We start from the raw sequence: 21,231 nt of genomic DNA, 5'->3' as shown, positions 1-21,231 counted from the left end.
AATCGACATCTCGGGGTTTTCTACGGAAATGAAACCGTCATATGAGTTATAGAACACTATACTCGAGCCCTAAGCTTACACTATCAAGCTCTAGACTGAAGATGAATCCTCAAACTCATTAAGTCCAAATACGCCGAGCTACTACCGACATATATAGAATGACCTCATAATATCCAACCTGCCAACATTACTAGACTACTTATCGTCTAAGCAATCATTTATTTATAGCCGGGTGTGGGTCTCCATACCTCTAGTAGGTGCTAAAACCAACTAAAGTAACTCATGGCCCATGTAGAACCGAAAAGCTTGAAATTTCTACCTTGCGGAATTCTATTAGCCCCGTGCCTGGCGGGAAGGAGACTTGAAAAACTTCCTGATTTGTACCTAATAAAACATTTTTAAAGCCTATCGAGTCGTTGTTAGCTTCGAAATAAAGAAAAATTGTATCTCATACTACAAATTACGGGGGTTGTATTTGTGTCTTTAATAAGAATAGCACTAAAGATTGACGATTATAGGTATGTCGTTCACATCTAATTAGGACCCCTGATTCTTTTAGGCAATGATTTACAAAAGGAACCGCTCTAACGGTCTTTGCGCGATACTTTATCCTAAAACGGCTAGATTCGCCGCCAAGCTGTTGCTGTTTTACTCTCAAAACCGGGATTTGCGGTATTTTGCCGTTAAAACGTACTCGATGTCTCACGCTTCCCGACAAGTATACTATTAGTACTTAAGAGTGTATCAAATGCCCTGAAAATCTATTTGGAAATCTACAGATAAGCAAGCATATTATGATCATTCGTCGTAAGACACTTTTCGTTTTAGCATCTTAGAACTCGCATCCTGTTTGTGCTTGCAATGGCGCCTATTCACCTCGGTATTCTGGTCTATGACTACCAGGCCATTGATGTTGTCGGCCCAATTGATCTCCTTCACTCCGCCAATTCTGGGTTCTTAGAAGTATCCAAAATGTTTGGCCCCATCAATGATGATGCTATTTCTCGGGCTCCAGACTTTGTTTTTCATCATGTTGGCATCACGAAAGAGCCCTTCCACCTATTCACTAGTGCCATTACCCTCACCCCGACTACAACGGTGGATGAGTGCCCCGAGCTCGATATCATCTTGCTAGGGGTCCCAATCCCGAAGGTTTCAAGCTGCACCCGAAATACGTTGATCTCATCCGTCGACACATCAGTGCTGGCAAGTTGCTTTTCACGACTTGCACTGGCTCAGCCGTACTTGCGTCTACGGGGCTTCTAGATGGAAAGAATGCAACTATCAACCACGCGGGGTATAAATGGGCGAAAGAGAATTATCCTGCTGTCAACTGGACTAAGGGGGAAAAATGGGTCGTCGACGAGAATATCTGGACTGGAGCTGGTGCTGTTGCGGGTATGGATATGGTTGCATGTTGGCTCAAGGAGCAATTCGGACTGGAGATTCTTACATACGCTGCCCGAAATCTGGACTACGAGCCTCGAGGCATCGATGGTGTCTCGCTTGTGATTCCGAGGAGATACGACGAAAGCGGGAAGCAGATCAGCACCCATGAATTTTTCTATCATTAGCGTTTGGATTTTAAAGACGTGAATTTAGGGATCCACTGGAGGTACACCTGTTGAGAATCCCAGTTTCTATTGGGTATTGTACCCTAAAGCCTATAGGCATATCGCAATTCCAAAAGCCTTGCTAGAGCAATGCGCTTTCCCTACCCTCTTCGTTTAGGTATCGTCTTTACTGAATACATAAATCAAATTCTCCTTTCCATTCAGTAGCAGACCGCTATCTGTCATATGGATGCATCTTTCTGAATGTGCTATCCAGTTCTGCTAGGTAGGTACCTATCCAGGTAAAATGAAAAGCTTAGTCACGTCGCCTTACATAACCTCTAGGGCTCCCCCAGGGCCAAGGTTGCCCACGAATAGATGAGCTGCCTTATGTGACGGCACCTGAGATCTCAAATCGAAATTGGATGCAGTATCCATAAAAGGAACCTTGCTGTAATCTACGCTCACTTTACTTCACTCTTCGCTTTAGCCATAATCACAACGTGTAAATTTAGGGTTAAAACGGTGAAACTTTGAATTCCAATCATACCTTGTCAAAAATAAGTGGGTAGAACCCCGATTTGGATGCATATTCCGCCAAGCTTCCTACAGTGCTAATCAGTTTCAGCACAGCCAGCACAGCCCCTTTTGAAGTATTCTGCCGTTCAAAAACTTCATTCAACTAATCAAATATGGTGTACATACTCACTCAATTCCTCGCTTTCAATAATTGGCTACACAAGGCTAGTGTTCGTCTCCGTGGAAAGATTTCAATATGTCAGAAATGCGACGTGAACTCAAGATAGATGAAACCCACCAGCTCAAATTATGTAGGCGGTATAGGCGATTAAGAAAGGCGGGGTGTTTAACTTTATGGACCGCCACAGCACGTCACATTCCGGTATGTTACGGTATGGTACGGAATTTGGTATTGTTTCTAATGCATTTGGCCAAGCTGCCTAATAATTCCGAGTAATCCGGTGTGGCTAGCTCTAACAGCTGAAGGTCGATGATACCATTAACACGGATGTGGTAACTCGGACAGGAATAGTTTCAGTATCACGCAAGCTTGTCAAAGGGGTCGGATCCGCAGGCACATCGAGGAATTCTACGTCGTTGGCTGAGTTGCGTAAAGCATTATGCTGGAAAGTTTTGGCTGCACGGGGCGGCTCGTCGTACTCTGGTTCCGCGAGAAATTGCAGAGTTTTCTTCACGTGAGTCATCACCGCTGTCGTGCACATAGTCGCTATCATCAGGATCATCATTATCATCGTTGTTATCCTCGCACAAGACCTCGCTCCGATGTCATATTTTTGGAGAGACTTTCCGCGCGGTGCTAGACCGAAGCTCCTAGCTTCCAGACCTTGAGGGCGCGCGCTGAGAATGACGACTGACGGAGGCTCCAATGCTGGAGAGGATCTCGTATCTCTCTCCTGAGAACTGCATCGTGACCGCTTGGCGAGACTCAGATCACAACATAATTACAACACATGGCTCCTACTGCTCAAATTTTGGGGTCCATAGGTATACTAGTTAGTGAATAAGCCCCAGTATCATCCATCAAGTTAATTGCGCCCTATAATATATAAAGTCCTCTCCAACCCAAGGTATATTTTTATCGTGGTGGACCCCCTAGCATATTATGTAGTAACCGGACTTAGACCACTGGGTTAGTTTGCCGGTGTGATCGACCTCAATTTTGACAACAGTTCGCATAACGCAAGTCACGCTGCATTACAATGTAGGGTATGCTCTGATAAGAGCAATCGTGGATTAGAAGAATCTGAGACTTTTCTTGCAACGTTTCCGGTTTGGAAATGATCTCATTTCTAGAAATTTGGGAGGTGTACAATTGCGTACAGGTATAGTTCTCAGCACATCCAAGCCTGACCTTTCGGCTCGAGGGATAGATGCAAACGAGTAACCATCGAGAAGGCCAGCACGAGGTGATCGTTGACAAGCATAGCTCTTCAGGAACCCACGTTGGTAAGACACTCGGCATGCAACCTGCATTATTATTTCTGCCTGCAAGTCTGAATACAACTTTCGGTTATTTCCTCGGTTATCCCAAATCGAGGTGGTGCACATCGAATTCCACAGAAAGACAGATATCTTGCATGGTATCAGTGCCTACTTGAGATGGCACGAGTGTGTCATTTTCCAGCAAGTTTAGTGAATAACTATATCGTCTAAAAAAAAAAAAAAAACCTTCCACATGGTCAGTTGAGTATATTAATAGATGGGCTAGCAGCAGTGCCACCAGTATTCACTAGCAATCTCAGTAGTAGTGTAGATCATCCGATAGAGCCAAAAAGGAAAAGGGAGAGAACAATAGACGAGCGCAAGCTAACCCCAGGGGTGACTGAGCAATTCCTATTTTTAGGTATTTTTTAGCAACCCGCCACTCCTTGTCGTGGCAAAATATTGAACGGCAGCGGGGCCGAGCCACAACAAGTAAAAAGCCCGAAAGTCGCCAAAACTGGTCTCTGTAGGTTTCTCCGGGGCATAAGGGGCAATCGAAATTATTATCACCTTCTGATTTGCTTAGATTGGGATCGCGTGGATACAATTCGGAGAAACATCAAAAAAGTGTGGAGTGCGCTTGGCATTTAAACAGACGATCTCGTTGAGGTATTGAGCCCAGGTGTTGACCATGTTCAATTGATGTTTGAACGAAAATATAGCTGAAAAGAAGCTATAATATGCTGTAAATGAATATTTCGTATAGTTCAGGGAAATTACCTCGTGACAAGAAGCAAGACATCGACAGGACCAAGACAGGATTAGACAATAGTTTGCCCCATAAAAGGGCCAAATTGATGTCATTTTGCGGGATAGTCCGATGCTTGGCTCTGAGAATAGTGTCTATAGGTGAGACATAGAGCTTGCCGACGGCAGTGGTGCCCATCTTTCGTCTTCCCGTTCTGGACTCGGGATCGAGATCGCAAGGTTATAAAGAGAGGCAGGATTTCAGTCAATTCTGAAAATCATCAATCTATCTTCTTAGCCCACTACCCATCTTCCCAACCACATCTACCAACCGCCTTCCTCCGCCAAAATGCAGCTCAAGAACCTCGCCCTCGCCGCCGGTGTCAGCGCCGTTGCCTCTGCTGCCCCTTCGACCCAGTCCAAGACCTTCGGTGTCGTTTCCATCCACTCCGGCAGCGGTGTTCAGTACTCTGCTTTCAACGCCGCTAACAGCAGCATCTTCGCTGGTCTGCCTAACCAGGGGGCCAGCTGCGCTCGCCCCCAGGAGCAACACGCCACTTTCTACATCAATGACGGTGCTCTGTACTTGTATGACAAGTCCGCCACTCCCCAGGAGATCTATGTTGATCGTTCCGGCATGGGTATGATTCTGCTTTGCAATTCCACTGCTCTGACATATAACTAATCTATATATAGGCCAAGGTAAGATCGGATACACCACCGGTGCTCAGCCCGCCCCCAAGAACGCCGAACGCAAGGGCTGGACTGAGAAGGACGGCCACCTTCAGTTTGGAGGCAACGACCTGATTGCCTGCCCCAACAGCATTGACGGTGCCTGGAGCATTTGGGCCCCTGCTGGTGTTTCCAACCCCGCCGGTAACAGGGACTGCGTTGGCATTGCCGCCCGTGTTGAGGAGACCTCCAACCCCAACGGCTGCAGCTACACTCAGTAAACACTTTCTCTTTTGGAGCGTTGTTCTGTCATATATTTATAGTCCTTACATAACTCAAGTTTCCAAGGCCCATTGATCCTTGACGGCTGGAACCAATAAGATCTATTGTCTTGAATATTGAGAATCCCATTTCCTGTGTACATGTATTTTGATCTATAACGTAGCTTCTAGTCATACAAGAGAGCGCCGACTAGCTAAAATCACCTTGGGATGGATCGTAAATTATGTACTTAAACTACCTTCCCCACTTCAAACTAAATCTGCAAATTAACACTGTAAGGTTCATTATTGCCCTGAAAACAAGCTGAAGGGGTATTGTTAAAAAGTTCAGCCAGGGGATCAAGATGAGCTTCCAGAACCTTCTTGTCATTTACTACCGTTTATTGGTGGCCTCGCATAGTCAAGAAAGACAGTATGAGTCACGAATACCGTGCGGCAAATTTGAAACAAATATCACCACTTTACTCAAACTGTTCTTTTTTTAGGCCTATAGCAGACCTTGCCAGATCTGTTTCTTGGCAGTATTGAATTCACTGATATTTAATTTGATAAATTGCGTATCTAGCTGAAGTTAAAACCAGAACGCCTACATACACCCACGAGCTTTTTGCTCCATCCTTGCTTTAACCGAACCAAACCACCTTATTTCCTTGTTCGAGCGCTTAGTTAGCTAGTCAGTGTTTACTCATAATCATTTTGAATAGCGTGCTTACTCTGATCCGTCACAGTAACATCCTTATTAGCGGCAAAGTCCACATCCTCTGAAAGCCGCCAGGACCTTGTAGAATAGGTCTCATAAGGTTCAATACTAACAACTTTTCCAGTGAAATTCTTTCTAGTCTCTCCAGGGCAAAGTAAAGTTAAAGGTTCATCTGTATTATTTTCATCATCGAGTGTCAACTTCACATCGCACTCTTTCGACACTGTGATATTGTCGTTGACAAATTTTGCTGTAGGCATAGTAATATAATATTCGTGCTTGGTATGAGGATGTAAGGGCTCGATGACGATATGGTGAAGTAGTGTCTTATAGCAACTGCTAAATATGCTGCGGGCTTCATGGGTTCGACTCTATATATGTTGCGGTTGATTCTATATCGTCATAATGATCAGTCCTTCTCCGTGCCCTATAATGTATTTGGCCCACCATTCATTCGCTGGACGGTCGCTTAGGAATATACGTTACAGTTACCAAACATGAGCTATGTAATTTATGCAATTAGATACCGTATAAATGACTAACGTAATTCACTGGTGAGCTGCGCACACTAGCGAGCAGTCCGGAACACATAGTAAATGCGATGAATTACAACTTAATATCTCAACAACATTGGTCTATAGGAATCTTTCCTTATGCCCTAATACTCTCTATATAGTATCTAGCACTTTACCTGAGTTTAAGGAGTTTCTATGTCATAATTATTAAGATATATTAATATCGAGCTTTTATGTACGTAATTTTCGGTATTTTTTTGAAATGATTATCACCCGGCTTTTCGATGTCCTTGAAATTAATACACAGTACTAATAAGTCTTATCAATAGCTATCGGTAAGTAACAAAATAGAACAGATACGTGGTTGTTAAGATAAAAGTGTAACATATATCGCATTTACTATGTGTTCCGGACTGCGCAGCTCGCTAGTGTGGGCAGCTCACTAGTGAATTACGTTATGTTGAGATTCATGGTGCTCCAGGCATGTAATGCCCAGTCTTTCAGGCATGAATCTAGTGATACGCATTAAACCTACCATTGAGAGTATAGTTCAGGAGAAATGCTCTTCATTTATATAGGATCTCTCTCTTATTGAGAGAGATCAGGCTTAAACAACCTCGCTGGCCTTGACATACATGCTTCCCAGTAAATTCATCGTGTAATTTCAACAGAATATACAGGGATATTGCTGTTCCGGAGCTATCACTCATAGAGTTTAGTATATCTTGGCATCAGGGTTCCAGAAACAATCGAAGAATGAAAGTGGTGACACAGGTTTTCGAGACTTACTGTACGTTGCGGAATATGACTGTAGTTCCCGACCGACCAGTCCACCACCAGTACTGTATAACATGCTAGGCCCCGGGGCGGGCAAGAAGCCTTTCCCAACCCTCCGTCGCCCATCTATGTCGAAAGCTGCGAACCCCGCAACTCCACCCGAACGAGTTACTCCACCGTCGCCGCCAGAGCTCTTTCGTTCCAAGGACAAGTGCTCGCTGGCGTCACTCCGCTTCAACTGCCCAGAATGGCTTCTATTGCCAGCCTCACAAAGGGTTCGGAGGCCTGGCGTGGTGCTTTGCTTGTCAATCGGCCAACCCCTCGTTAAACTCCAAAGAGCACAACGCGGCGGTTTCATCTTCGCAACTGCTGGATGCCATTACACCTTAGCCAAAAGCTATTGGCTGCTTCGCTTGATTTTGAAAATGTCTTAGCTCGAAACCGAGTGCCGGTGGATAAAAGTGCTTTTTTCATCATACTTAACGGCGGCGACCAAAGAAATACATAGCCGTGTCACAGGACGACCCCCACCCTCTCGGGTAGGGGGTGTCCCACAGCCATAATGCAATTAACCTCCATAATGCAAATTTCCTACTTTTTCAACTTTACGCGTATTTCTACCCACCAAAAAATGCCAAAAAAAGCTTATGATGAAGAGGGTCTGCTAGCTAAGGCATTAGATGCTTATGATTCGCAAGAATTTTCATCCCTACGTAAGGCTGCGGACCATTATCGCGTGTCTTATTCGAAGCTTCGCTGTCGCAAAAACGGACGGACATCTCTCTCCGATCGCCCTACCACCAACAATGCATTGAATTCGAATCAGGAAAAAGCTTTAATTAGCTGGATCGAAGTGCTAAATTCTTTGTATACACCTCCCCTTGCAAAAGGCATTGAAAGTGCTGCAAATCGCCTATTGAAAATGGCAGGCTCGGAGAGAGTTGTCGGCCCAATGTATAGCTATCGTCTTATAGCGCGTCTACCTCCACACATCAAGGTTATAACCCAAAAACCGAAGGAAGCATTACGAATTCAAGCCGAGGATCCTGGAGTTATTAGCCATTGGTATGATAGGCTTGCTTATCTCTATCGTGAGCATGATTTCGAACCTCATGAGATCTACAATTGGGATGAAACTGGCTTCCAAAATGGCGAAGGAATTAACCAACACGTTGTCTCTACGCGTCAAACTGCTAGTATTGCTACTGGAGATCGAGGTGAAACTATTACCGGCATTGAATGCATCGCCGCTGATGGCTGGGTGATGTTTCCGTGGTTTCTAGTTAAAGGAAGCGTCCACATGGAAGACTGGTATAGCAATATATCAACCTCTTCTTCGGCATACAAAATCATCCATTTGACGTCTAGTGGCTGGACAGATAGAGAGACTGCCTATCGATGGCTCTGCTCGTTTCATGAAGCTACAAAAAACCGCGTACGACGTGGGCGACCGAGGCTTTTGCTAATGGATAATCATACATCACATACAACTGTCGAATTTCTCGATTTTTGTAAGGAAAACTTGATTATTCCTTGGTATTTTATGCCTCACACGACTCATCTATGTCAGCCACTTGATGCTGAGGCTTTTTTAAGCCTAAAGCATCATTTTAAAATGGCAAATACTGAAGTTGTAGCGTGGGGTGGAAGCAACGAAAAACGCGACTTCTTCCGCAATATTGATGCTGTCCGACACCGCGCCCTACGATCCAAAACTATCCAAACCTCGTTTAGATCTACTGGTATCTGGCCACTAGATCCTAAACAAGTTTTGGATAATTTAGGGCGGTATTCGGACGAAGAGATCTTACGCATGTACGATGAGCCGTCACCCGCCCGCGAATTCCCAAGTTCAGCGACCAATTCTCCGCCCAATTCTTATACGCGCATTGAAAAATTAGAGAAGACGGTTTTCCCACTACTTGATGACCCGACCCCTGATTTACGAAAAATTCGGAAGCACGTACGGCGCGCAATTGATGCCGGAAAATCGTCTCTGTATAATGCGGAACTTGCAGAGATGAGCCTTACACGCGCCCTTAGCCACAAAACGCCTGGGAAAAAGCCAACAAGCAAGCGCTGGGTAAAGGGAGCTACGAAGAGCCCTCTTTCATCAATTTCAGGAAATAGGCTAGTACAGCGTAGGTGTGAGAAGGAAGATGAGTCGAAGCTTCGTGCTTGGCGGAAAGACGCAGAGAAAATGGCGGCCGATTTGGCGGCTAAGGAATTGGAGGAAACAGCTGGAAATGAGGAGGATGATACATTATTCGCTAATGAAGCTATTGATGGGCTTTATTTCATGGATCCTGGACCTTATACGCCTAGAAAATGAGCTAGAAGTTGAAGAAATTGAAAATTTGCATTATGGCTGAGAATTGCATTATGGCTGAGGGACACCCCCTACCCGAGAGGGTGGGGGGCGGTCCTGTGACACGGCTATGGGATAGTTTCCCGGCTTACTGTTGGCTCCTTAGAGATATGCAACACTAGAGACTTGTCCACAAGAGATAGAGTGGGACGGTGAGGCCCACATCTGTTACTAGGTACATGATTATTTACAGTGTACATACCTCTCCTGGAAAAGCCGTTTTCCCCCTACTCAAACCTAGAAATGAGGATGGTGGGGTTGCAAGCAAACAAGCCTTGCCATAACCCATGAACTGGATAGATTGATCGAGGAACGTTCATATCCACTCTAACTATTCCTGCAGGTTGATCCAAATTATGCTTCATGATTTCCGGGAGCTCTGGAGATCTGGAAATCGCTATGAACTATCTATGATTGATTGATGACATCCTGTACAGTCGATGATGATGATGATGATTTCATTTACCCCGACCCCTCGCGAACGATATGCGGGATACAACAACTATATATATCCATGTACGTACATGTAGAGTGTTCCACTTCCTGAAAACGAACTTAGAGCCTCGTCAAGGCCTATCGTGGCCTAATTGCCGCTCCCATTGTTAGGCTACCCTCGTGGCGCGCGACTTTGAAACCGTTGTGACGCCTCGGCGAAGTCCAGCACGGCGTTGACCGTCCTAGTCCTCGAGACGGTGTCTGGATTACCTCCCTCACCTTCTTTTGAGCCTCCCAGCAGACTCGACACGCTGTTAAACGCGTCCCCAACTTCTCTCCTTAAGTCCCTTCGCGATTTCCTCAGTCTTGGACAGTCCACCAGCACGTGGACGACTGTCTCCTGCGCGCCGCACTCGCACTGATCATCGTCGCGGAAGCCGAAGGTCTTGGCGTAGGTGGACAACCAGTTGTGGCCCGTGCGTAATTGTGTCAGTAGGTACGCTCGGTTCCTAGGCAGGTTTCCGTACAGCCTTCTGGTGTAGATCGCCGGTAGGGTCTTATCGATACTCCGCAAATGAGCTCCCTTAGCGGATGACTTCCACTCTTGCTCCCACTGCGCTAAGATGTTGCTGCGGATGTGCGCCCGTTCCCTGGTGAGTAGAGGGCGGAAGGGATGTGTCTTGCCAGGGCACGCGGCGTCCTTAGCTAATCGGTCTGCGGCGTCGTTTCCGGGGTTATCACAGTGGCCTGGTATCCATTGAAGGCGAAGCGTAATTCCCGCTGCTTGAACCTCGGTGGCCGCTTGAAGGATCGCGTGGACGATCCGTTGTCCTGATTTATTTCTCGCGGTATGGATCGCCTGTAAGGCTGACCTGCTATCACACAGGATCGTCGCTGTTGTTTGTTTGTCTGCCGTTCCTGATCGCTGGTGGGCTATCTTAAAGACTGTGCTTATCGCGTGGAAAATGCCTATAAGCTCCGCTACGTGGACCGACCAGCGGTCCATCGGTCCCACTTGGATCTGTTGGGCCTCTGTGACCTCTAGGTTGTCGTCGAGTGCCACGACAGCGGCACCTAAGTGGTCCTGTCGGCCAGATGCATCTGAATAGACGATAATGTCGGATGTTGAGCCTACAGCCTCGGCTTTTTGTGTCGCGGTCTCTCGGTCAGTTCCGATCTCAATTTCAGCAAAGGGGTCGAGACGCCACGGTGGTAACGGTCGTGGATCGATGGTTTCCAATTCGTCTAGCCTTTCGAGGCTCATGGTCTTCAACGCTTCCGCCAATGGGAAGCGAGCGTATGACCCTATATTGTTTCTACGCTTCTGGGCTCGTACAAGCGTGCTCCAGATGGGATGGTCACGCGGTAGAGTGTGGAGGTTAGCGATGGTCCTCTGGGCTCGGTGGCGGAGTCGTAGGTGGGTGGGAAGAACGTGTGCTTCCACTTCCAAGGTTGTGGTTGCAACTGTTCTGAATGCCGATAAAATGCGGATCAGTGAGGTCCTTTGTACGCTATTCAACTGTCGGAGGTGAGTCTTGTCCCGCAGCGGGTCATGCCAGACCGACGAGGCATAGTCCACCACTGGGGTGACACATGCTTGGTAGAGCTGTCGCATCTGTTCTGGGCGCAAGTGTCGTAGCCCGCCACAGGCGATGGTCACTTTGGTTGCGCGCTTGATGGCTTGTTGTACGTGCTCTTTCCACCGCAGCTCCTGATCGAAGATCACGCCCAGCAGCTTGGCGGTCGGCGATGGCGGGACGACCGCCCCATTCACGATGACTTGTCCCTGTAGGTGTTCCCTTTTCTTTCTGGTTAGGTGGATGAGCTCGGTTTTCTCGGCTGCGAAGCATGACCCGGTTCGTCGAGCCCATGCTTCGATACGGGGGATATCCTCGGACTGTATCTTGGCTAGATTCTCCTCGGCCGAGCGACCTACTCGCCAGCGGAAGTAGTCGTCAATGAAGGCCGATGCGCCGCCGTGGATGGTGACGGGTTGGTCAACTAGGTCGGAGTTGAAGAAAGCAAATAGGATAGGGGAGAGAGGTGATCCTTGTGCGAGTCCTGCGTTCGCTAGCGGTGCCACCTCTGTGCGAAAGTCGTCGAATCCTATGCTAGCGTAGCGGTCGCTCATAAAGCTCGCGATCCACTTTCTCACTACCGTGGGGATCCTCCTAGCCCGTAGGCAGGCATCCAGGCTCGTCCTGTTGACCCCATTAAAGGCTCCTTTTAGGTCGAATGAGATGAGAGTTACGACTTTATGTTTATACCACGCCCGGTCGATTGCGTTAGAGAGCACTAAGAGAGCTTGTTCAGTGGTTCTTCCTGGACGCCCACCGAATTGGGTGTCCGGAAGCAGACCATGCTTTTCTGCAAGATATGAAAGTCGTCGGGCTACTACTGCCTCGAGAAGCTTGCCTAGCGTATTAAGAAGTGAGATCGGGCGGTAGGCTCCGGGGATCGAGTAATTCGGTTTCCCAGGTTTCCGTAGCACCACGATCTTCGCACTCCGCCATCGTTTCGGGTGGTAGCCTAGGTACACGGATGCGGTGAAAATCCTAGTAATGATACTCTTAAGGTGTTTCCATAGCTGCTTCCACACGAGCATTGGCAGGTCGTCATCTCCCGGTGCGGTGGTTCCTTTAGCGGCTTGGAGAGAACGTTGAATTTCAAGCTCGGTGATGGGTTGCCATGGGAGTTCTAAAGGTGCCAAGGTTGGTGGACTATCCTGGGGAGTATTCGTTTCGGGGAAGAAGGAGTCTAGGAAAGCTTGTGCCTTCTCTTCATTCCCAGTGAGTTCGTTGGTGCCGACCTGCAGCGCTGGGATGCACCCCCAGGCTTCTCGAGGTTTCATGTAGGTGGCAGCTTTCCATAGTTTCCCTTCCCCTGCCTCATCTAGGAATTGTTTCCAGTGTGATGCTTTAGCTTTCTCAATAGTCCGGGTCCATGCCCGTCGTCTTTGTTGCATCTCTCGGAAGAGGGCTATAGAAGAGGAGTGCTTTCGCCCAAGCTCGGCACAGCTCTCCTGCCATTTCCTGCGCAGCTGGTTGACCTTGGTTTGTTGTACCTTAAGGTCTGGGGTGAACCACCTTTTAGAGTATGGCGTCGGGCGTGTATTAGGTGTAAACTGGTCCACGGCCCCCGCTGTCGCCTCTGTGAGTTTTTGAACCATCTCGTCTAGTACCGGTCGTGTTTTGATCTCTTTGCATAGGCCGATCTGCTGTACCACCTCCTCGCCAATCTTATTCCACTCCGCTCGGTCAAAAGCCTTCCTTGCCTTAGCGGTTGGCTTACGCTGAGCTTGGAGATTCCATTCCGAGTACGTGGCCCGGTGGTCTGATCCGTAGTTTTCGTGGTATAGATGGCATTTGATAAGCAGGTCTGGTCCGTTCGTTACCGTTTGGTCAATGGTGGAGTTCCTCCCCGGGTCGTTCAGAGACCAGTAAGTCGCCGTCCCCCGGGGGAGGCAACTATGTAGGTTGTTGGCTTGGAAGAAGGTGATCAGGTCGCTTGCATCTTCGATACATCCTGTACAGTCATTCTCGAAATCGGCTTCACCAATACACACTTACACTCTCTTTCTCGGCCCCACCGCCAAGGCCTTAGCGCAGATCATTTATTGAGCGGGCCGCATTAAACTAAGGGGAGCAGTAAAATGCGCCGTGTATGATACAAGTAATTGGCTACGTAATATTACGTACTGCGTATGAATAGAAAATTCGTGGAATTCCATGGAACCACATCGTCCACCTCTGCAAATCCAACACCATGGGATCCGGATCCCCCTTTGACTTGTTTCGAGGAGACCTGCCTGATACTGTAGCATCAACTCTCTATGATAGCTTGCACGATATGGAGCTGAAATTCTCGTTGCTACCATACACGACTGCGACCGTTTTTCAGCAATACCAGGTCGCCCCCAAAATCTCCCTTCAGCCATCCATTCTGGTAGTTAGAGATTAGACGAATTAGCATGTGAGTCTCTTCAGATGCTGTGTACGTGGTAAATGGGGTTTCGCTTTAAACAAAGCGAGATCATGCACTGAACCAACTACGACCATAAGAAACCAGAAGACCAAAGTAACTATGTGCTATGTACATTATAGGCAGGGGACAGTAATAGACTATTTTCAATTCGCAATACTTAACGTATTTAATCTCTGCATAACTTGCTGCGTCCTATTGTGATCGGCACCAAGAGCCTTCTCGTAGCCTACCAGTGCTCGCTGATACATCTTCTCTGCCTCCTTCAGCTTCCCCTGATTAGAGTAGAGATTTCCAAGGTTGTTGACTATAAGAAGAGTGGACGTATGATCGAGACTAAGGGCTTTCTCACAGCCTATCAGTGCTCGCTGGTACATCTCCTCTACCTCCTTCAGCTTCCCCTGATCAGAGTAGAGATTTCCAAGGTTATGGACTGTATGAAGAGTGGACGTATGATCGGGACCGAGAGCCTTTTCGTAGCCTGCTAGTGCGCGCTAGTACATCTGCTCCGCCTCCTTTAGCTTGCCCTGATTTCTGTAGAGAATCCCAAGGTTGTTGACTGTGTTGAGGGTGGATGTGTGATCTGGACCCAGTGCCTTCTCCTTGCCTGCCAGTGCTCGCTGGTACATCTGCTCCGCCTCCTTTAGCTTTCCCTGATCGGAGTAGAGACTCCCAAGGCCGTTGACTGTGTCGAGGGTGGATGTGTGATCTGGACCCAGTGCCTTCTCCTTGCCTGCCAGTGCTCGCTGGTACATCCCCTCCGCCTCCTTTAGCTTTCCCTGATCGGCGTAGAGATTCCCAAGGTTGTTGACTGTCGTGAGGGTGGTTGTTTGATCTGGACCCAGTGCCTTCTCGTAGCCTGTCAGTCCTCGCTGGTACATCTGCTCCGCCTCCTTCAGCTTTCCCTGATCGGAGTAGAGACTCCCAAGGTTATTGACTGCCGCGAGAGTGGATGTGTGGTCTGGACCCAGTGCCTTCTCGTAGCCTGTCAGTGCTCGCTGGTACATCTGCTCCGCCTCCTTCAGCTTTCCCTGATCGGAGTAGAGACCCCCAAGGTTATTGACTGTCGTGAGGATGAATATGTGGTCTGGACCCAGTGTCTTCTCGGAGCCTGCCAGTGCTCGCTGGTACATCTCCTCCGCTGCAACAAACCGAATTTGGTCTTTGAGTAGCTGTGAAACGCGTGAGACCAAGCCGAGTCGATCAGGCATAGAACTGGAAATCATATCATTTTGGAGGAACGGATGTTGCACTAGCCGTGTTGCATGATCAGCCAAGCGGGAGTAAGAGACGTATCCAAATGAATCCACTTCGACCCCCTTCAGGGATGCATCAATGCAGTCAAAGGCGTACCAATAATGCTGTGCATCGATATCCTTATTTAGCGCGGCTACTGTCCAGTCGTGAACGCAGTTATGCATACTCCATGATCCTAACGTCGGCTGAAACTCCAGAAAAGAGTATTCAGTCAGGATTCTCATCACTCCGTCGAAGTTAACGTCGTCTGCGGTCACTTCCCGTAGCCACTCGGGAGAATTATCGGCAAGCCCCGCATGGAAAAGCTCGTACCAAAGGCTCTGGTTACCGAAGTAGGCTAACAATTTCAGTAGGTTTGCCGCGTCCAGATCCTCCTTTTTCAGGAGATCGTACGACAAATCCCAGGTCGTGTAGAGTGTGCGCTTCTGATACTCCTGGAGCTTGACGGGGCGGCGGGGATCAATATTGAAGCGTTTCTCGTACTCCTGAAGATATCGTTCGAAAGTGAAGGGACTCTGTCGAAGATAACACCCGGCGGTAGCCAAAGCGAGAGGAAGGCCTCCGAGTCGCTTCGCGAGTCGCCCTGCATGAGGATCTATGGATAGTGTTAGGGGGTACTAGATACATATTTGTTCTTCGCGTACCGGATTGAATATTCTCTCGTTTTGATCTGGTTTGGAGGATTGCAAGGCTCTCTTCGATATTCTCAAAAGGCTTTATCTGGACAACGCCTCCTGCGACAAGATCGGGGCGTCGTGTGGTGACAATAATGGCCCCATGAGAAGCGGGGGGGAAATAGAGGTCAATCTTAAACTGGCTGGGGTCATCATAGTTATCAAAGACCAACAGCCATCCAATATTTTTCTTGTCAGACAGCCATTGATGTACACGTATCACAATTTCTTTACCCTCAAGGAGCCCAGGTTCCTGTATGTCGAAGACTAGGTTGGCGATCGATTGAAAACTGTCTTTTAGTGCAGCTTCGGATGCTGCATCAAACCAGAAAACCGAGTCATAGAATTTACGATGGCGTTCTGCGTAAGCGATGGCAAGCTGCGTCTTTCCGATACCACCCATACCGCCCAGAACTAGGCGCCGTTGCTTTGGAGACTCGTTACCTGGTCGTAAAATATCTGCCATCTTATCAAACTCGGAGGTGCGGCCGATGAAGAGTTCCGAGGGGATATGAGGCACTTGGCCGATACAGAAGCCAACAGATCCCCGAAAACTAAAATCTTGTTTCTGCTGAGAGATGGCTAGCAAAAGCAGTCAGCAATCACATTTCACTAGTTTTGAGTGGGCAGTTGAGTTCATAAAAGAAATCCGAGACCTTGGAAAGACATACAACTCGTGCATTCTGCAAACAAAATGAAGCAGTTTGTACTACATTCATCGCAACAAAACTAGCTGACGCAAACCCCCTTCTGCTATCATAGAAAAATAAAACATCGGGGGTGTGCTCAGTCCTTACCAATATATTGGGTTTCAGCATTATACTGCTTCCCACTGCCGCTGAGGATATACTGCGTCCCACTACCCCTGTGGACGTAGGCCGTCATCTCCCCGCCGCCACTGTCGAAAGTCATGGCCGAGCTTTTTTCCTCAGGTAATGAGGATGGGAGAGACTTCATCTCATTGACAATATCTTCAAGCATGATTTTTTGTTCCGGTGTGGCGGAATTTACGGCATGTTCGTTGACAATGAGTTGGACGTCTTCGGTGATCGCGACCATTAGATCTTCGACCTTGCTTCCTTTACCGAGTCTCCGAACGACCTTGAAGTATCGTTTCTCCCACGTATCCTTTTCACCAGGCATGGTCCTTTCAAATATTTCTCTCAAATTTCGGGCCTTTTCACCACAGACGTCGAGAGTCTTCTCCAAGGCTTTGCAGGCATCCTCGGACATGGTGTCTTTGCTCAGTTCTAGATTGCTCTTGCATGTGTTGAGTGTATCGAGGATAATAGGGAGTCGCCGTCCAACGGTGTCAAATGTCTTAGACAACTTAATGTCCTTCCGAGCACTGTCGTAGATCTTAACCGAGGCGTCGATTATGGATATGACAGCAGAGATGCCGCCGATCACTTCCAGGCCTGACATCTTGCAAGGAGACGATAAAGAAACGTCTCAAGTTTTAACCGAGTGTCAACAATCCAGGGCGCGGTATACTGAAAGATAATAGTATGATCTGATGGCCCTGTCAAAGTAGACATTCACGTTTGATGGGTTTTAAAAACGCCTCTCGACAACATTTTCCAACTGAAAGTCAGTGTTTTAAATTTCAAAATATATGCTTGAATCCCCGTTTCCATATTTTTCAATTGACTGGTTCAGAAAAGGATATGATGATCTATGCCACGGTGGTGTGTAGCTGATGGTGTAGGCTCCTTCGCTCCCCAATGTGTACTTGTTATATGCAGCGTAACGTGCTTGTATTGAGACGTGGCCTGGGTCAGCTGAGTCCACTTTGTACGCGATAGTCGGTACCGCATGCGGATTCGATAGTGTCAATATAACGAAACGATACCGTATCAAAACAGCAAATGAAACTGTCAATTGTCCCAGCCAATGATTGTTGTTAGCTATCGTTACAGATATGTATCATGTGGTAATTCGAACCATCCTTGAAACGATTCAGCCCGGGACAATGCCAGTGTAATAGTCATAAATTTTCAATCGAGACAGCCACATGTTCAATCGCATAAGATCGACGGATCTAGAACCGAGTCATTACATATGACTACACTCATTCTCAAAATTGGCTTGACCAATACACACTGAGCAACTCTTTCCTGGCCTCAGCGCCAAGGTACTGATTAGCGCGGAAAACTTATAGAATAAGCCGCATCATATTGAGGGCCGCAATATTATGCCGCCATATAATACTGTTGAATTTAAGGTTTATCGTTCAAGAATCAAAGAATAAAAGCGTTGCACGTTATTTTAGGTGGCAAGATTCAGGACCATATCAGAGCATTTTGTCTTGCCCCTCAATTTGGAGCGGCTTGTTCAATAAGTTTTCCGCGCTAATGCATTGGCGGTGGGGCCAGGAAAGAGTTTCTCAGTGTATATTGGTCAAGGCGATTTCGAGAATCACTGTAGCACACCTTGCAGAAGAGGAGGAAGAGAAGGAGAACGACGTCTCCCAGCAGATCTTCAAGTTACAAGGTGGCCTTCCCCACATGATCTGTAGCCATCCACTTAAAGAATTCCATGGAATTCCACCACTTTCCTTGTCATACGCAGTACAGTAACGTAATATTACGGGGCCCATTACTTGGATCATACACGGCGCACTTTACTGCTCCCCTTAGTTTAATGCGGCCCGCTCAATAAATGATCTGCGCTAAAGCCTTGGCGGTGGGGCCGAGAAAGAGATTGTAAGTGTGTATTGGTGAAGCCGATTTCGAGAATGACTGTAGGATGAATATCCTATGAGTTATTGAATTCCGCTCGGCGATGGATCTGTGTTGCATAACTGATACTCAACGTCGAATATTCAGAGTCAACGCGATTTGAAGCCATCGATACGTAATATTTAGAAACCGTAGGCCAGTGTGAACGTAGAGTCAACTACGCGGGTTTTATTCGCGGCTCGTAAGACTATCCACTGTTACTATAAAGAAACTTCTCACGCTCCTATTGACGATTCGATCAGTGCTAGGAGCTCATCTCTTGACCCTGGGGGTTATCTTACTCCCAGGGGCTCCTGAAACATTTCTGGGAGCAAAGAAGCAGCTTCTAGGAGCCACGTAGCCCCCAGGAAACCCGATGTAGCTTCTGGGGTTTGCTATCACCACCACGGGGAATCAAAGCCGCGTTCCTGTTGATGTCTTGTTGATTCCTGGGGCGATGAATTGGCCTTCTGGGGGGGATCGAATGGCGCAGATTTGTGCGCAGGATTGGTGAAGGTGTTTTGTGAGGGCTTTCTGCGATCTCAGAAGGCAAGAGAGTGACTCTAGGGCCCTAAAGTAAGCTCCCAGGGGCTCCACAGCTCCCAGATCTGGTCAATGTATTCCCAGAGCTAGTTTCGTTTGCAGTCAGGAATGTAGAGTGAAGATCCCAGGGCTAGATCTCATTTTCCTAGAAATAGAAATAGCCCCAGGAGCTAAAGAGGATTTCCTAGGGGATAAACAGCCCCTAGAAATGCTTTTGAGGTTCCCAGGGCCAACATATTGGTTCCCAGGGTTAGTTAACAGGCACGAGAGTTTGTCAGTCTCTTGCCTGTGGCTTTTCTGCCAACAATCCCCGCCTTCACGCGACACGGCTCCACTGAGATGAATCCTTCTCTGTTTTTTGGTCACCGCCGTTAGGTATCATGAAAACAGAACTTTTATCTACCACTATAGTTTCGAGCTCGGACATTTTCGGAATCAGCGAAGCAGTCAATAGCTACTGGCTATGGTGTATTGGTGTCCAGCACTTACGAGATGAAACGGTCGCGTTGTACTTCGGAGTTTAACCATCGGTATTTCATTTCTTGCTAATTTGCTTCAAAATTGTATATCACGGCTATAACGGCTGTAACCTGTGCTCACCTACGCTGAGTGGAATTGAGTCGTGCCGATCGGCGAAGCGGTGCAGCGGTGGAAGGTTGTCGCGGTAGATAAGTTCCTGCTAGTCTGGCTGAGCGACGGGGCCCACCAGTGGGAGATGGATCGCTTGCCGCGTGGACGGAATATGTCTCGGCATCCGACGAGGGGATTCGTAAGGGGCGAATGATGGCATCTAGGGCTCCTTCGTTTCGGCTGCGGTCATCAGTATCTTGGTCGTCTCAGAAATAAGGTCATCCACACTTACCACACACAACACGACGTGCCAAACCCTGTATCTCGCTTTTCCAACCATTCTTCGGCGCACGACAGATGACAGAGCGATGTGCACTGACCGCAGTGCAAGATCACGCTCTCGTCCGCATGGTCTTCATCCTCGGTCTGGCAGAACACACAGTAGATGCTGTCGACGTGGATGCTGTCGACCGCTTGGCTCGGCCTGAGACTCTGCAGCGTCAAGTCTTGGACACCCGCCCGGATATTAGTTGCCAATGAGAGGATGGCTGGTCGGGTCGGCGAAACGCGCCATGGAACATTGTTCGTCCGCAGCGTTGCAGAAGTCACAAATGGATTGAATGGCTGCACTGGCTCGGGGTTGGTTGACAGGGGCACCGGTGGTGGTGATGACCGGGTGTTGTCTGATGCAGGGCGTCGCCTGGAGGCTGACGATGTCTGACGCTGGCCCCGATGTACAATGACTGACGGAGAAGCCATTCTGGAGCCATGTGGTACTCGCGCCTGGTTGCGGACGGCGGCTTCATACCACTGCTGGCCAACTTGGTCGGCCTGCCGTTGCCGGTGCCATCTCGCACAGAGGAAGCCTCTGGCGACATCACAGAGCTTCGACTGCAACGTTGACAAGTCAAACGGCTCTCTAGCGAGAGTGGCCAACTTTTGATGGCCGATCTTGGTGTCTTCAACTTTGATCGAGTTCTTGCATGACTCGCCTTTTTTGGTCATGCCACAACAGGAGCCAGGACCACTGTGAGGGATCCCGCAGACAGAAAATGGATTCCAAATCATGGTAGTCATTGCGGTGGTCTTCAAAGGCAGAAAATGCTTCGGATTGTGGTGGTGTTGGGCAATCACTGCAGCGTCCCCTCGTCAGCTTTATATGCCATCACCGTGGGCTCCTTACCTACATGGCTGCGTGGCTGCTGGCATGGAACACTTCCTTGAAACAGTCGGTACGTCGAAGAATGCTTTCACACGCAGTATGCGCCGGTATACGGCCGATCAGTGGCCTGCGTGAAGGGATATCATTCCAGACCACTGCTGCAATCAGCTTCACGTGTGGCTGTAGACCGCGGTGACCATACATTGGCGAACAGATTGGCTACTGCGGTAGGCAGCGAAGTCGACAAATGCTGCGTTAGATTCTGGGTTACCTATGAACTTCGAAGTGCGTGATAGGTTGTGATTTGTTCTTAT

At 48.1% G+C, this 21,231-nt stretch overlaps 5 protein-coding genes across 5 annotated transcripts; 3 read left to right on the top strand and 2 right to left on the bottom strand.

Moving 5' to 3' along the window:
- Positions 1-861: 861 nt before the first annotated feature.
- PENARI_c061G09769 (uncharacterized protein) lies at positions 862-1,574 on the top strand (the record flags this gene model as incomplete). Its single annotated transcript, XM_022637555.1, has 2 exons — positions 862-1,106; positions 1,136-1,574. 2 exons carry the CDS (start codon positions 862-864, stop codon positions 1,572-1,574), a joined length of 684 nt encoding a protein of 227 aa, XP_022482592.1.
- Positions 1,575-4,611: 3,037 nt separating this feature from the next.
- PENARI_c061G03055 (uncharacterized protein) lies at positions 4,612-5,215 on the top strand (the record flags this gene model as incomplete). Its single annotated transcript, XM_022637550.1, has 2 exons — positions 4,612-4,903; positions 4,959-5,215. The coding sequence occupies 2 exons, from the start codon at positions 4,612-4,614 to the stop codon at positions 5,213-5,215; spliced, it is 549 nt and encodes a 182-aa protein (XP_022482587.1).
- A 3,607-nt stretch (positions 5,216-8,822) lies between these two features.
- PENARI_c061G08318 (uncharacterized protein) lies at positions 8,823-9,539 on the top strand (the record flags this gene model as incomplete). Its single annotated transcript, XM_022637554.1, has 1 exon — positions 8,823-9,539. The coding sequence occupies one exon, from the start codon at positions 8,823-8,825 to the stop codon at positions 9,537-9,539; it is 717 nt and encodes a 238-aa protein (XP_022482593.1).
- A 643-nt stretch (positions 9,540-10,182) lies between these two features.
- Positions 10,183-17,347, bottom strand: PENARI_c061G03844 (uncharacterized protein; the record flags this gene model as incomplete). Its single annotated transcript, XM_022637551.1, has 4 exons — positions 10,183-13,477; positions 14,493-15,843; positions 15,893-16,504; positions 16,720-17,347. 4 exons carry the CDS (start codon positions 17,345-17,347, stop codon positions 10,183-10,185), a joined length of 5,886 nt encoding a protein of 1,961 aa, XP_022482590.1.
- Positions 17,348-19,781: 2,434 nt separating this feature from the next.
- Positions 19,782-20,832, bottom strand: PENARI_c061G12343 (uncharacterized protein; the record flags this gene model as incomplete). Its single annotated transcript, XM_022637557.1, has 2 exons — positions 19,782-19,995; positions 20,048-20,832. 2 exons carry the CDS (start codon positions 20,830-20,832, stop codon positions 19,782-19,784), a joined length of 999 nt encoding a protein of 332 aa, XP_022482591.1.
- Between the last annotated feature and the right edge of the window lie 399 nt (positions 20,833-21,231).

The sequence above is a fragment of the Penicillium arizonense genome, assembly GCF_001773325.1.
Source record: "Penicillium arizonense strain CBS 141311 chromosome Unknown PENARI_contig061, whole genome shotgun sequence".
NCBI lineage: Eukaryota > Fungi > Ascomycota > Eurotiomycetes > Eurotiales > Aspergillaceae > Penicillium > Penicillium arizonense.
The sequence above is the reverse complement of the archived record's forward strand: the minus strand, read 5'-3'. Positions and strand labels throughout refer to the sequence as shown.